This window comes from Perognathus longimembris, chromosome 1, assembly GCF_023159225.1.
Source record: "Perognathus longimembris pacificus isolate PPM17 chromosome 1, ASM2315922v1, whole genome shotgun sequence".
In the NCBI taxonomy this organism is placed as follows: domain Eukaryota; kingdom Metazoa; phylum Chordata; class Mammalia; order Rodentia; family Heteromyidae; genus Perognathus; species Perognathus longimembris.
Window position 1 is genome coordinate 3,198,517 of NC_063161.1, and position 13,311 is coordinate 3,211,827.

At 69.3% G+C, this 13,311-nt stretch overlaps 1 protein-coding gene across 1 annotated transcript in view; it reads left to right on the top strand.

Moving 5' to 3' along the window:
- Window positions 1-11,417, top strand: part of Wnt7b (Wnt family member 7B) — a 39,365-nt gene extending 27,948 nt beyond the window's left edge. The window contains 3 exon segments of the mRNA XM_048349277.1: window positions 3,833-4,104; window positions 10,886-10,928; window positions 10,931-11,417. Of these exon segments, the coding sequence (XP_048205234.1) occupies window positions 3,833-4,104; window positions 10,886-10,928; window positions 10,931-11,367 (752 nt within the window). The 3' untranslated portion in view covers window positions 11,368-11,417.
- The last annotated feature ends 1,894 nt before the right edge of the window (window positions 11,418-13,311 follow it).

The window sequence follows — 13,311 nt, forward strand, 5'->3', positions numbered from 1 at the left end:
TCGATTGGTTGGTACTGGAGACAGAAGCTGGGGCCCTCTGTGCCTTTGAATCACATCCAGACCCTGCCTGTGCCGGTTTTCCACGGAGCAGCGTGTTTCTGTAGTTGTGGGTTACCGACAGTGTTAGGAAGGGCGGGGCGCGGGCTGGCAGCGAGGAGCGCGGCCTCCGGGACGGGCCCCCCATCACCCATTCTCACGGCACTGAGCTCGAGCAGAACCCGCGTACCCTCCCAGGTACACGCGTGTGCGCCTGCACGGAGCACGCGCGGGAGGGACCGTGACCCACGTGCCCTACACGCACGGCCGTGGAGCCGATGAGGGGGGCCCCGGGGGTGCGGCACGGTCCCTCGGCTGCTCCGGCCGCCCGGCCTGCCATTTCAGCATGTGGACGGGAGCTCCTGGTGCCACCCCTGATCCCGCCTCCTCCTGGCCCACGAGCCCTGCGCCCTGTGCGGCCGCAGTCGCTTCATCAGGGCAGCCATCTCCTGAGCTCTCGGGTGCCCTGGCCCTCTCTGACCCTCAGCCCCTTGGTAGGGATGGGGGAGCATCCCTGAACAGACTCTGAGCCTCTCCTGCCATTGCTGTTCCCGATTCCCGGCTCTCCTTCCAGGAGGCCGCCCAGGGCCTCCACCAGCACAGTTAACCAGTCATCTTAAGCTCAGTTATGGCTGTAAAAAACGTACGTCCCCGCCTGTGTGGACACAGCAGCAGCAGACAGCTCTGAGGGGTGGAGAGAGCCGTGCCCGCCTGGGGGGGGAGGGCCCCCCCCCCCCCGTGCTGACATCTCTTTGCCCTGTAGCTCATCCGTTCTTTCGGGAAGCTTCTTACAGTCGGCCAGGCCCCGGGCAGGGTCCTCCTGGGCGTCGGGGTAAGGGATTGCGGGTGGCCGAGGCTGCAGCTCCAGCGTGGGCAGGCCTCTGCCCCTGGCCTGGGGTCTGGCTGGCACTGTAGAGCCGCCCCGTGTCACCCAGGGCCCGACACGTGGGCCGGGCAAGACAGACGCTTGGATAACCTAAGCAAAGAGCGGAGCTCAGGGGTCCCCAGCGCCCCGGCGAGCCGGTGTCCTGGCAGTTCACCCCCATGGCAATGAGGTCATTACTCTTGCCCTGATGACCTGGATTTTTCTAGAATGCCGGTGGAGAGGAGGGCTGGGCAGGGATGACTGGGCAGGCCCTGGGCAGAAGCTGTTTCTAGAAAGCCTGCACTGAACCTAGAGAGCCCCGGGCCTGTCCTGAAAGTCCTGTGACACGTCCGGTTGTCGCGGCCAGCCCTGGACCTCTGGCCACCCAGGTGATGGAGGTGGCCCTGGGTTCTGTTGCTTGCTGCTGGCTCTAGGTGCCCACAGGCAAGGTGGGCATTGGCAGCCCCTCAAGAGAGATGGCACCGAATGCCACCAGGGCCGTTTGGGGCTAGTGGTGCGAGCCTCGGCCGGCAAGACAGTGGTTATCGTGCACCAGGCTAGTGGCCTTGCACCTCCGGGACTCGCCGCCCGCCCCAGGGCTCTTGCAGGGCGGCCAACCCTCAGCTGGCGTTTTCCAGAGATGGGCTGGGCGTGTCTGTGGCATCGGGGACGGCGTGGCACGGAGGGTCAGCCAGGCATGCCTCGGGACAGCCCTCTCGGCGGTCCATCCGCCGCCTCTGCTCCCAGCACTGCCTGCAACAAACCCCTTCCCGAGCCTCAGTTTCCCCCGCCTCCGTGATGGTGGGTCCCGTTAGGATCACTCATCTCATGAGGTGCTGTGAGATAAGAGAAGGTAGATTAGGGAAGGGCCCAGACCCGCTCAGACTTGGGGACCGGCAGGCGTGAGTCGGGTGTCCACGAGATAATCAGACCTGGGTCCTGCCACTACAGCCCGAGCTACCGCACAAGGGGAGTCCTGGGCACGGGGAGTGTCCAGAGCCCGGGCCTGGGGGCCTGCGTAGCCATTCCATCCATCAGACAGGGAGCCGGACAGCCAGTGCCCCCCCCCACCCGGCCCTGGGGCTGTGGGGACCCGAAGTTAGCTCAGAGGTGTGGAGCCAGCCTCCCACCCAGGCCCAGGTACCAAGGATCTGGTCTTCCAGCCTAGAGCCGCGGTGTGCTTCCCATCGCACGCCCGGGCACTCAGAGGTGGGAGATGGGCTGCAAGCCCTCGGAGCCAGCGTCCTCCCCAGCATGAGGGCGGAGACCCCCCCCCCCCCCGCCTCAGCCAGCCCAGTGCACGGGGCCCCTCCCGTGGGGCCTCGCACGCACGGTGTCCCCCGCTCTCCCTGCTCCGCGCCTCCTCCTCATCTCGCGAAATAGGAAAGGGCTCGGCGGGAGTGGCGGGCTGGGGAGTCACTGCTCAGACGATGAGTCTGGGCCCGCTTGGGCAGGGTCAGGGGAGCGCTGACCCCAGCGAGGCCTCGGGAGCGCCTGGGGGTCAGCACGGAGCTGCCCGGGGCGACGTCAGGACGCCAGGACGGACGGCAGCGCGGGAATCCCGGGCTCCCAGCTGGCCCGGGGACCCGGGGTCACGCCTCCTTCCATCCTGGTTCTGCTGTCGCGTGGCTTGCTGTGGCGAGTGTCCACTAGGAGCCCCCCCCGACCCCCCCCAATCCTCCGGCGTGGAGTTGGCCGGGGCAGATCACCCTGGCCTGGCCTGCTCATCCGTCTCCTGACCGAGCCCCGAGGCACGCGGTTGGCACTCAATAGACGTCCATGGCGCAGGTCCTGACCCTTGACCGCTCTCGGTCTTGGGGAGCACCCCAGCCCCGAAGCAAGGCTAGCACCTGGGCGCCCGGCCCCAGGGCTGTGCCGTGTGGGGCGGGGGTCCCGAGGCTGACCGGAAGATGGCAGGCAGACGTCCACCCAGAGCGGCTCTGGATTTGCCAGGCAGACACAGCCTCGAACACACTGCGAGGCCCAGAGGAGCTGAGACGGCCCCGGGCAGGACAGAGCAGCACAGGGCCCAGCAGGGCTGTGAACAAGAAGGAATCCGAATGGCGCGTGTTCACCTGAGGGGGCTCTGGACCCAGGGGTCCCCAGGAAGCCCCTCTGGGAGCGACAGAGGCCCAAGCCATGGGAGGCAAGGGCTCAGGAACTGGGGTACCGGACTCCCTTCCAGCTTGGAAGGCCTTTAGGACTGGGCACGAAGGGGCAGGGAATTCCACCCCGAGTCCAGGAAGCCCGCAGAGGACTGTGAGCAGCACCGAGAGGCCTGAGGTGTTCCGGGTAGAGGACAGGGGGGGTTCCCTCCCACCCTCCCGGCTCAGTCCTGGGCTGGGCTCTGCCTGCAGCGGCGCTTGGGAGCCCTGGAAGGTCCGGGGCCGGTGGCTTCAGGGAGAGGCTGGTGGAGGAGAGAGAGAGGCTGGGGGCCTGGAGGGCGATGGACGGGCAGCCCGAGAAGACGCTGCCAGAGCCGGTGGCCTCCTGAGCTCCGTGGGGTCCCAAGGAGACATGGGGGGGCCCTGTGGCTTGCTAGGGGCTGGCCTCCACCTGTCACACCCTTAGTCCCTCATGTCCAGCACCTGCTCTAATCCGGGATCCAGGGAAATGGGGCCAGGACGGTCCCTGCTGGGAGGGGTCTCGGCCCTCCTCCCTGCCGGGGTGCCGCAGGGGGTACAGTACTCCTCCCTGCTGGAGGGGGGGCCAGGGCACACTGAGTGCTTTGGCGACTCGGAAGCTCGGGGGGAGGGCGGGGGTCCCCGGGGTCCTGCGGAAGGCGCTCTCGAACACGACGACGCTGCGGCTCGAGCGGCAAGGCCCCCCGCCTCGAGCCGAAGCGCCCTGGAGCGCAGAGGCCCCTCCAGCACGGAGGTCACGGAAGGGCTCTCACCCCCGCCCCCCGCCTCTCCCCTCCCCCCCCCGCAGGGAGCCGTGAGGCGGCCTTCACCTACGCCATCACGGCGGCCGGCGTGGCCCACGCCGTCACCGCGGCCTGCAGCCAGGGCAACCTGAGCAACTGCGGCTGCGACCGGGAGAAGCAGGGCTACTACAACCAGGCGGAGGGCTGGAAGTGGGGCGGCTGCTCCGCCGACGTGCGCTACGGCATCGACTTCTCCCGGCGCTTCGTGGACGCCCGGGAGATCAAGAAGAACGCGCGGCGCCTCATGAACCTGCACAACAACGAGGCCGGCAGGAAGGTAGGCGGCGGGGGCGGCCGGGCTGCAGGACCCCCGGGGGGGAGGGGGGGAGGGAGGGGGCTGGGCGGCACAGGCGTGGTCCCCGTGGGACGGTGGGAGCACCGGCGTGGGGCTGAGACCGGGGCCTCCTGCAGGGCGTGCACTGCATCGGACTTGGGGGTGGGGGGGCTCCATCGTGGGCGGGGCCACAGCCCCCCAGCTCTGCCCTGGGGGTTCCCGGCTCCCAAAGCTGACCAGTGCCCTAGCAGGGACTTCCTGGGGGCGAGAGCCATCGCTCAGACTGCGCTGGGCGACGGGAATGGGTGGGTGGGTGGGTGAGTGGGTGGGTGGGTGGGGTGGGGGCGATCACGGAGCAGGAGGCTGGGACGCCGGGAGAGAAGTCAGGGCGAGCCTGCCTGCCGGGGAGATGAGGGGCCCCAGATACCGGGCGGGAGGAGCAGCCACCTTGGCGGCAAGATGGCCTGAGATAGGGCGGCCAGCCGAGTGGAACACCGCTCCCGGTCTAGCTCCCCAGCCCGGGGGCTGCGCCCGGCCGGGCAAGGCCGGAGGGGCTTGGGGGGGGGACCCGGACGGATACCTTCCCGGGCAAAGCGGAGCTCAGGGTCCCCCTGCCCCTGCCGTCGGGGGTCCCTCGCGGGTCCACTCTGCGCAGGTGCTGGGCCCGGCACATGGGCGGGCGGAGGAGTCTGGCTTGACCCCGGCTAGGGTGTGTGGTCATCCGAGGGGGGGCTGGGGGCCTGGAGAAGGGGGCCGGGGGTGGGGCGCAGCACTGGCCGTGACCAGGGGAGGGAGGGCCGGGTGACGGGGGGGTGGCCAGGTTGGTGTCACCGGGCTCCAGGCACAGGCTGATGGCGTGTGAGGGCCAAGAAAGGGGCGGGAGGCGCCTGAGAGCTGTCTTCAGTGGAACTGCCGCCCCTTGGCCTCTGCAACGGCTTCTGTCGAGGGGCCCCCGCCCGCCCCCTCCCCCCCCCCCGCCCCCGAGGAGGGCTCGGGGCTCCCACTTCACAGAGGAGAGGACAGGGAGGCCCAGGCTCTGAGAGCAAGTGGCCGAGGCTGGCTGGCCCTCGGCCTGCAGATGGCGGGGTGCCTCTCGGGGGTCCCCGGACGGGGTGGGGGGACCCCCCGAGGGCCGAGCTCCCGCCCGGCTCTCCTTCCTTCCCCAGGCTGGGACTCGGGAGTTGCGGGCTCCGGGAAGATGACGCTGAGGACCTCAGAGTCCCATCTGCCCAGGGGGCGCCGTGCCTCCTCCTCGGCCCCCCCCCCCCGCCCCAGCCACGTAGACCAGGCGGGTATGGTGGCTCGGGGGCCGCAAGCTCCGCTCGGCAGCTTGGGGGGTCACCGTGGCAGGGGCGGGGGTCACAGTGCACGGGACCTGAGTCGAGACCTTGGTGACGGCCCCCGAGCTGGGCGGGGCCTCACCGCAGCGCAGCCGGGTGCAGCTCCGCGCCCTCTCTCGGTCCCTGCGGGCGGGTGGGGCTCACGGCCGCACCCCCGCGGCTCTGTGCCGGGCTCTGCGTGGCCCTGGGGAGCGGCGGGGCGGTGGCGTCCCTTCTGCGAAGCCCCTATTCCCACGCGGTCTCGCCTGCCCGGCTTCCCAGAAAGACCCGAATTGCGGGAACCTTCTTTCTTCCTCCCTCCCCACCTGGCCGGTGGGGCCCGGCCGCACAGGCCCAGATGGCCATCCCTGGTGGGCAGGGCTGAGGCTGGGCACAGAGGCTGGGGCTGGCTCCCCGCCCCGCTGCCCTGCCCCAGGCCCGGCCCGGGCTGCGCTGGCCGCCGGTGTCTTCAGGCAGGAGGATCTACCGCCGTCCTGCCGTGTGGTTCCTTGCTCAGATGGACACCGGCAGTGCGTGTTGTGTGTGTGTTGTGTGTGTGTGCGTGTGTCTGTGAGAGCGAGAGGGAGAGAGAGAGACTCAGTCCCGAGCTGTGGCACTGCCCGAGGCCACACTGGCGACCTGCACTGGGGAAGCATGGCAACCACGCCTGCAGAGAGGTCGGGTCGCCCCGTACGGTCAGGGAAATGGAAAGGGACGCCGAAGCTGTGGCCCGGTGTGGGGGTGGGGTCCCGCCCCCGGGGCCCGCGGAGCTGGGGGGGTTGCTGGGGGGTGCCGGGGTGCCCCCCCGCGGCCGGCCGGCGTCTCCCGAAAGGACTTCCGGCTCCGTCCGGCGTCCTGCACTGCCACGCCCTTGCTCTGTCCCTTCCCGGAGCCCCCGAGCCCCCCCCCCCGGCCCCGTGGTTGGGGAGAAGGCCCGGGGGCCGCCCGGGCCTGGGCGCCCGGAGCTTCCGGCTGCGTTGGCGCCACCGCCGCAGCGGGCGCATTCTTGGACCCTGTGGCCACGGCCCGGGGAGGCTTGGCCGGGACGCAGCCGAGCGAGCGCCCGTCCAACCAGCGCCACCGGGCCGCTCCTCCCCAGACGGCGGGGCCCGCGGCCTGGCCGCCAAGGAGACCAGGGGCCGGGGGCCCGAGGGGCCGGGGCAGAGAGCGGAGGCCCCGGAGACCAGAGGACGGCGCTAGGCCGGTCATGTGACCTGCACACCTGGGCACCCCTGCAGCTCTCAGGCGGCTTCAGGAGGGGGTGGGGCCTAGTGCGCCGCTCCTGGCGGGAAAGTGGGAGGCCCGAGGCTGGCGGGGCTGGGACAGCGAAGGGGGGGGGGCGGGGGTGGAAGGGGGAGGGAAGGGAAGGGAAGCGCCTGGCTGCGGGGCGGAAGCACCCGGCCTCGGGGGACAACACCTAGCCTGAGGGGACAGCACCAGCCTCAGGGGATAGCGCCCGGCCCGGGGGGACAGCGACCGGTGGGGGAGGGGGGCGGGGAGCGCTGGCTGGGGGGAGGGAAGCACCCGGCCTGGGGGACAGCGCCTAATGTGGGAGACGGCCCCCGGCCTGGGGGGACAGCTCATCAGGCGGGCAGCCAGGGCAGGGAGCGCAGGCCCCACAGCGTGGTGGAGGGGGGCAGACCCCAGCAGAGCTGCCCCTGGGTCCCACAGCGTGGTGGAGGGGGGCAGACCCCAGCAGAGCTGCCCCTGGGTCCCACAGCGTGGTGGAGGGGGGCAGACCCCAGCAGAGCTGCCCCTGGGTCCACAAGAGGAGGCAGGGAGGACACAAGAGCGGATCCCATGGACTGCGGCCCACCCTCCATCTGCTGGGCTCCAATCCTCATCCTCCCCCCTCACCCCTCATCCCTCCACCCTCCCCATCTCCCTCCCCCACCCTCCCGGCCTCTCACCCTTCCCCCTCCCCCCTCACCCTCCCTCCTACACCCTCCACCCTCCCTCCTCCCCCTTCCCCCCCTCCACCCTCCCTCCTCCCCCCCTCCCCCCTCATCCCTCCAACCCTCCCCCCTCCCCCCTCCCTCCTCCCCCCTCCCCCTTCCTCCTCCACCCTCCACCCTCATCCCTCCAACCCTCCCCCCTCCACCTTTCCACCCTCCCCCTCCCTCGCCCTCTCCTTCCCTCCCCCTCCCCCTCCCTCCTCCCCCCTCCCCTTTCCCCCTCCCCCTCCCTCTCTACCCTCCCCCTCCACTCTCCCCCCTCCCCCTCCCCTCCCTCCTCCCCCTCCCCCCTCCCTCCTCCATCCTCATCCTCCACCCTCCACCCTCATCCCTCCACCCTCCATCCTCCACCCTCCACCTTCATCTCTCCATCCTCCCCCCTCCCCCTCCCCCCTCCATCCTCCACCCTCATCTCTCCACCCTCCACCCACTTCCTCTTTCTCCACCTGACTCCCAGTCCTCTCTGGCTCCTGCCCTCCACCTGGAAACCGCTTGGCCCCGTCATGGACCCCTCCAATCCTTTCTGCTCTGCCTCCCTGAGCGGCCTGTCCCTGTTAGGGCATTGGCCTCTTCTTCACAGCCTCTCCAGTCCCTGCCTAGTACAGCACTCCCTCAGCCTGGACACCCACCTACCACCCCTGCGGAGCACGTGGCTTCGCTCCCCCGTCCCCCCATGCAAGGATCATGTTCGTTTTCTCTGGAACACCTTTCTTGGTCTAATGAACTCCTGCTCATTCATCAGTCCCCACTGTAGGCACCGCCTCCTCCAGGAAGCTCTGCCCAGGCTCCATTGCTTCCCGGCACGTTGCCTGTCCATGTCCTTCTCTAGTTCCTATACTGCACTGTAAGATCTGGAGGCCGTCTCTGCGGCCTGGAGCCCCGTCCATGCCTGTGGCCCGAGGCCCCGTCCACGCCTGTGGGCCAGGGGAGGCAGCGGCCTCGGTGGAGCTCTTTCTCCTTCCTTTTCCTTCCGCTCGCTCGCTCGCTCGCTGGAGGACGAGCTAGGGACTCCCGCAGGCGCCCCTTGCCCGTTGGTTCTGGGCTGGGGACGGGAGTCAGCAGCCGAGGTGAGGCCCGCGAAGCCCCGACGGCTGACAAATGGCCCCTCTGCCGCCGTGGGGCAGCAGCTAATGATTCCCCATCTTTAATCAGGCCCGGCTGGCAGAGCCCTTTCGATCCGGGTAAATGAGTAGCTGGGGTCAGGGCTGGCTCTGGGAATCAGCCTTCCTGGGCAGCTGAGGGAGGCCCAAGGAAAACACAGGCAGGCTGCACCCGGAGTGCCCAGGTGCAGGTGAGGAGAAAGAACAACAAGGGGCAGGGCTGGGCTGCTGGCTTCCCAGCAGATGGCAGGACTGGGCTTCCATGACCCGTGCCCTCCCCTCCTCCCCGCCCCAGCCACAGGCTCGCCCAGCTGCCACTGAGCCACTGGTCCTTGTGCCCAGCTGCACAGAAGGCCCAGCCAGGCAGGAGCACAAGAGGGCCGGGAGGACCCACATGCGTTCAGCACCAACTGCCCTGCACAGGCCGCGGGCCTGAGCCTCAGTTTCCTGCCCTGGCTCTGAGCTCGAGCCCTAGTATTGGCAGGAAAGAAAGGAAGGAAGAGGAAGGAAGGGAGGGAGGGAGGGAGGGAGGGAGGGAGGGAGGGAGGGAGGGAGGAAGGGAGGAAGGAAGGAAGGAAGGAAGGAAGGAAGGAAGGAAGGAAGGAAGGGAAGGGAAGAAGGCATTTGATAACCTGTACACCCAACTCCCCGGAGTCCTGTGCATTGGGACCCTTCTTAGCACCGCATTCAATGGAGTAAGCCATGGAGGCTCAGAGAGGCGGAGGCCGTTATCCCGGGTCACACAGGAAGTGGGCGGGCTGAGGCCGTTATCCGGGTCACACAGGAAGTGGGCGGGCTGAGGCCGTTATCCCGGGTCACACAGGAAGTGGACGGGGCTGAGGCCGTTATCCCGGGTCACACAGGAAGTGGACGGGGCTGAGGGCCGTTATCCCGGGTCACACAGGAAGTGGACAGGGCTGGGGTGGTTATCCCGGGTCACACAGGAAGTGGGCGGGCTGAGGCCGTTATCCCGGGTCACACAGGAAAGTGGGCGGGGCTGGGGCCGTTATCCGGGTCACACAGGAAGTGGGCGGGGCTGGGGCCGTTTATCCCGGGTCACACAGGAAGTGGGCGGGCTGAGGCCGTTATCCCGGGTCACACAGGAAGTGGGCGGGGCTGGGGCCGTTATCCCGGGTCACACAGGAAGTGGGCGGGCTGAGGCCGTTATCCCGGGTCACACAGGAAGTGGGCGGGGCTGGGGCGGTTATCCCGGGTCACACAGGAAGTGGGCGGGGCTGGGGCGGTTATCCCGGGTCACACAGGAAGTGGGCGGGGCTGAGGCCGTTATCCCGTGTCACACAGGAAGTGGGCGGGGCTGGGGCCGTTATCCCGAGTCACACAGGAAGTGGGCGGGCTGAGGCCGTTATCCCGGGTCACACAGGAAGTGGGCGGGGCTGAGGCGTTATCCCGGGTCACACAGGAAGTGGACGGGGCTGGGGCCGTTATCCCGGGTCACACAGGAAAGGGGTGGGGCTAAGGCTGTATCCGGGTCATGCAGGAGTGGGTGGGGCTGGGGCCGTATCCCGGGTCACGCGGAAGTGGGCGGGGTTATCCCGGGTCATGCAGGAAGTGGGCAGGGCTTGGGCCGTTATCCCGGGTCACACAGGAAGTGGGCGGGGCTGGGCCATTATCGGGTCACACAGGAAGTGGCGGGGCTGAGGCCATTATCCCAGGCCACACAGGAAGTGGGTGGGGCTGGGGCCGTTATCCGGGTCACACAGGAAGTGGGCGGGGCTGGGGCCGTTATCCCGGGTCACACAGGAAGTGGGCGGGGCTGGGGCCGTTATCCCGGGTCACACAGAAGTGGGCGGGGCTGGGGTCGTTATCCCGGGTCACACAGGAGTGGGCGGGGCTGGGGTCGTTATCCCGGGTCACACAGGAAGTGGGCGGGGCTGAGGTCGTTATCCTGGGTCACGCAGGAAGTGGGCGGGGCTGAGGCCGTTATCCCGGGTCACGCAGGAAGTGGGCGGGGCTGAGGCCGTTACCCCCGGGTCATGCAGGAAGTGGGCGGGGCTGGGGCCGTATCCCGGGTCACGCCGGAAGGGGCGGGGTCATCCCGGGTCACACAGGAAGTGGGCGGGGCTGGGGTCGTTATCCCGGGTCACACAGGAAGTGGGCGGGGCTGGGGTCGTTATCCCGGGTCACACAGGAAGTGGGCGGGGCTGAGGTCGTTATCCTGGGTCACGCAGGAAGTGGGCGGGGCTGAGGCCGTTATCCCGGGTCACGCAGGAAGTGGGCGGGGCTGAGGCCGTTACCCCCGGGTCATGCAGGAAGTGGGCGGGGCTGGGGCCGTATCCCGGGTCCACGCCGGAAGGGGGCGGGGTCATCCCGGGTCACGCAGGAAGGGGGCGGGGCCGGGAGGCCTCCGCGCAGGCTCCATCCCGCCCCGCCCGCCGCCTTCCTCCCCCAGGTTCTGGAGGACCGCATGAAGCTGGAGTGCAAGTGTCACGGCGTGTCGGCTCGTGCACCACCAAGACGTGCTGGACGACGCTGCCCAAGTTCCGCGAGGTGGGCCACCTGCTGAAGGAGAAGTACAACGCGGCGGTGCAGGTGGAGGTGGTGCGCGCCAGCCGCCTGCGGCAGCCCACCTTCCTGCGCATCAAGCAGCTGCGCAGCTACCAGAAGCCCATGGAGACGGACCTGGTGTACATCGAGAAGTCGCCCAACTACTGCGAGGAGGACGCGGCCACGGGCAGCGTGGGCACGCAGGGCCGCCTGTGCAACCGCACCTCCCCCGGCGCCGACGGCTGCGACACCATGTGCTGCGGCGGCCGCGGCTACAACACGCACCAGTACACCAAGGTGTGGCAGTGCAACTGCAAGTTCCATTGGTGCTGCTTCGTCAAGTGCAACACCTGCAGCGAGCGCACCGAGGTGTTCACCTGCAAGTGAGCCGCGCCGCCCGGCCCGCGCGCCCCGCCCTGACCCCCGCGCCGCCGGCTGCCCGCGCCCTCCCCCGACGCCCCCCCCCCCCCCCGCGCCCGGGGCTCCTCCAGGCGCCTCTGGAGGCCCCGCCACCCCCACCCCCTGCGCAGAGCCCGCGGCCGGCGGCCGGGGTCCCCTAGGGGACACGGGCCAACATGTCCGGGGAAAATCGAACACGGAGGATGAACTGAGGCCCGGGGCCTGGCAGGTCCCTCCCTCCCCCTCCCCCCCGCCAGCCAGCCAGGCCCATGCGAGACTTTCCCTGGCCGTGTTCCCCCCCCACCGCAACACGGGGCACTGGGGCCGCGTGGACGCTGACACGATTATTTATGTTTTCTTAGCATCAGAAGAGGATTCGCAGCACTAACAAACACGTAGCCGGTCCTAACTCTGTACTCCACGTCTGCCCGCCCCCCCTCCCGTCTCGGCCCCCGCTCCCCGGGCCCCCCCTGCCCCGCAGCAGAGTCCAGGTGCCAGGGTGGGTGGGTCGGGGAGGCCGGGCCCGCCTGTGGGTCCCAGGAAGTGAGCTGGGCGGAGCCTGGCAGCCCAGGGAGGGCCGCGGAGCACAGCCTACCCTCCCTCCTTTCTGGAAATCACGTCCAGCCGATCCGATGTCACCCACCGGTGCCGGGTTCCAACCTGCCTCATCCTCTCCCGGCCAGGCACCAGCCTGGCATCTCCCCGTACGTTTACAAGGGCCTTCTCATCCTGAGGTCAGCCGGGACCTTGGGGCGGCACTGCTGGGCGGGCAAGCGACAGAGGCCAGGGGCAGATGGGCCCGGAGTGCACACGCGTGGCGTGCGCCGTGGCTCCGCGGGAGACCCCGCCGCGCAGCAGACCCAGCCCGCAGCCTCGGCGCCTGCCCAGCCCCCTCTGTGCAGTGCCCGGTGTTTCTGGACTCCTCTCCCCTCCCCTTCCTCCCCCCCCTACCCACCCACCCACAGGAACTGCACCCCTGCCTTTGAGGGTTCCCTCATCTTGGTCCTTCTGCTCGGGCCTCCGTACAGAGTAAACTGGCTTCAGGGCCCAAGGTGTTACCTGCCAGGGCGCCCCCCCTTTCCTCCTCCCCTCCCCTCTCCGCAAGCCCCCCACCCCCCACCCCAGGCACGAGAGGGGCCCACCAGGGGGCTCAGGGCCTCCCAGCCCGCAGGGGGCCGGCAGGTGTCTCTGGCCGAGACGTTGGCGGCGCTCGCGCCTTCCGCCTTAGAGGCTGTGGAAATGTTCTGGAGGGCGGGCATCTAAGCCAGGGGGCCCTGGACGTCGCCCGGGGAAGCTGACTCACTCGCGCGTGGGCCCTGGCCCCAGGTCCAGCCGTGTATCCCAAGGGTGCCGGGTCTCTCTGGACCCCCGGAAATGCTACACCCCCACCCTGACCCCATTCCTCACCCCCCAAAGCCCCAGGACACCCCCCCCAAGTCTGCAGCCCGGCGTCCTCCGCACGGAACCTGGTTAACTTATATTGTTATATAGCGTCGAGATGTCTATAGTGTCCTTTAAGTTATTGTGACCTACACTGGGTACTGGAGGGAGTGGGGGCGGCTGCGGCCACCGCCCCCCAAGCCAGGCTCCTCCTTCTGCTTGAATGGACCTTCAGGGCCCCCGGCCACCCGGGCAGCGCCCCCCTGGGGCAGAGGTGGCGGGGGAGGGGCGGCCGGGCCCGGGCTGCCCCGTGCGGTGCGGCGTGCGGGGGCAGCCGTGGCCCACAGCGCGTCGCGTGGCCCCGAAGCGTTCTGCTTCTCAGGCTCATGGACGCAGGCCTCCCCTGGAGGGGAGCGCTTGGCCCAATAAAAGCTGGAATCAGAATCGTGAGTGGGCGTGAGTTCCTGTGTGGCCTGCTCCAGCGTGGGTCCCGGGGGGGGGGGGACGCACACCACCTGCCCACGGACAACCTCCTAGCCCCTCCCGCTTCCC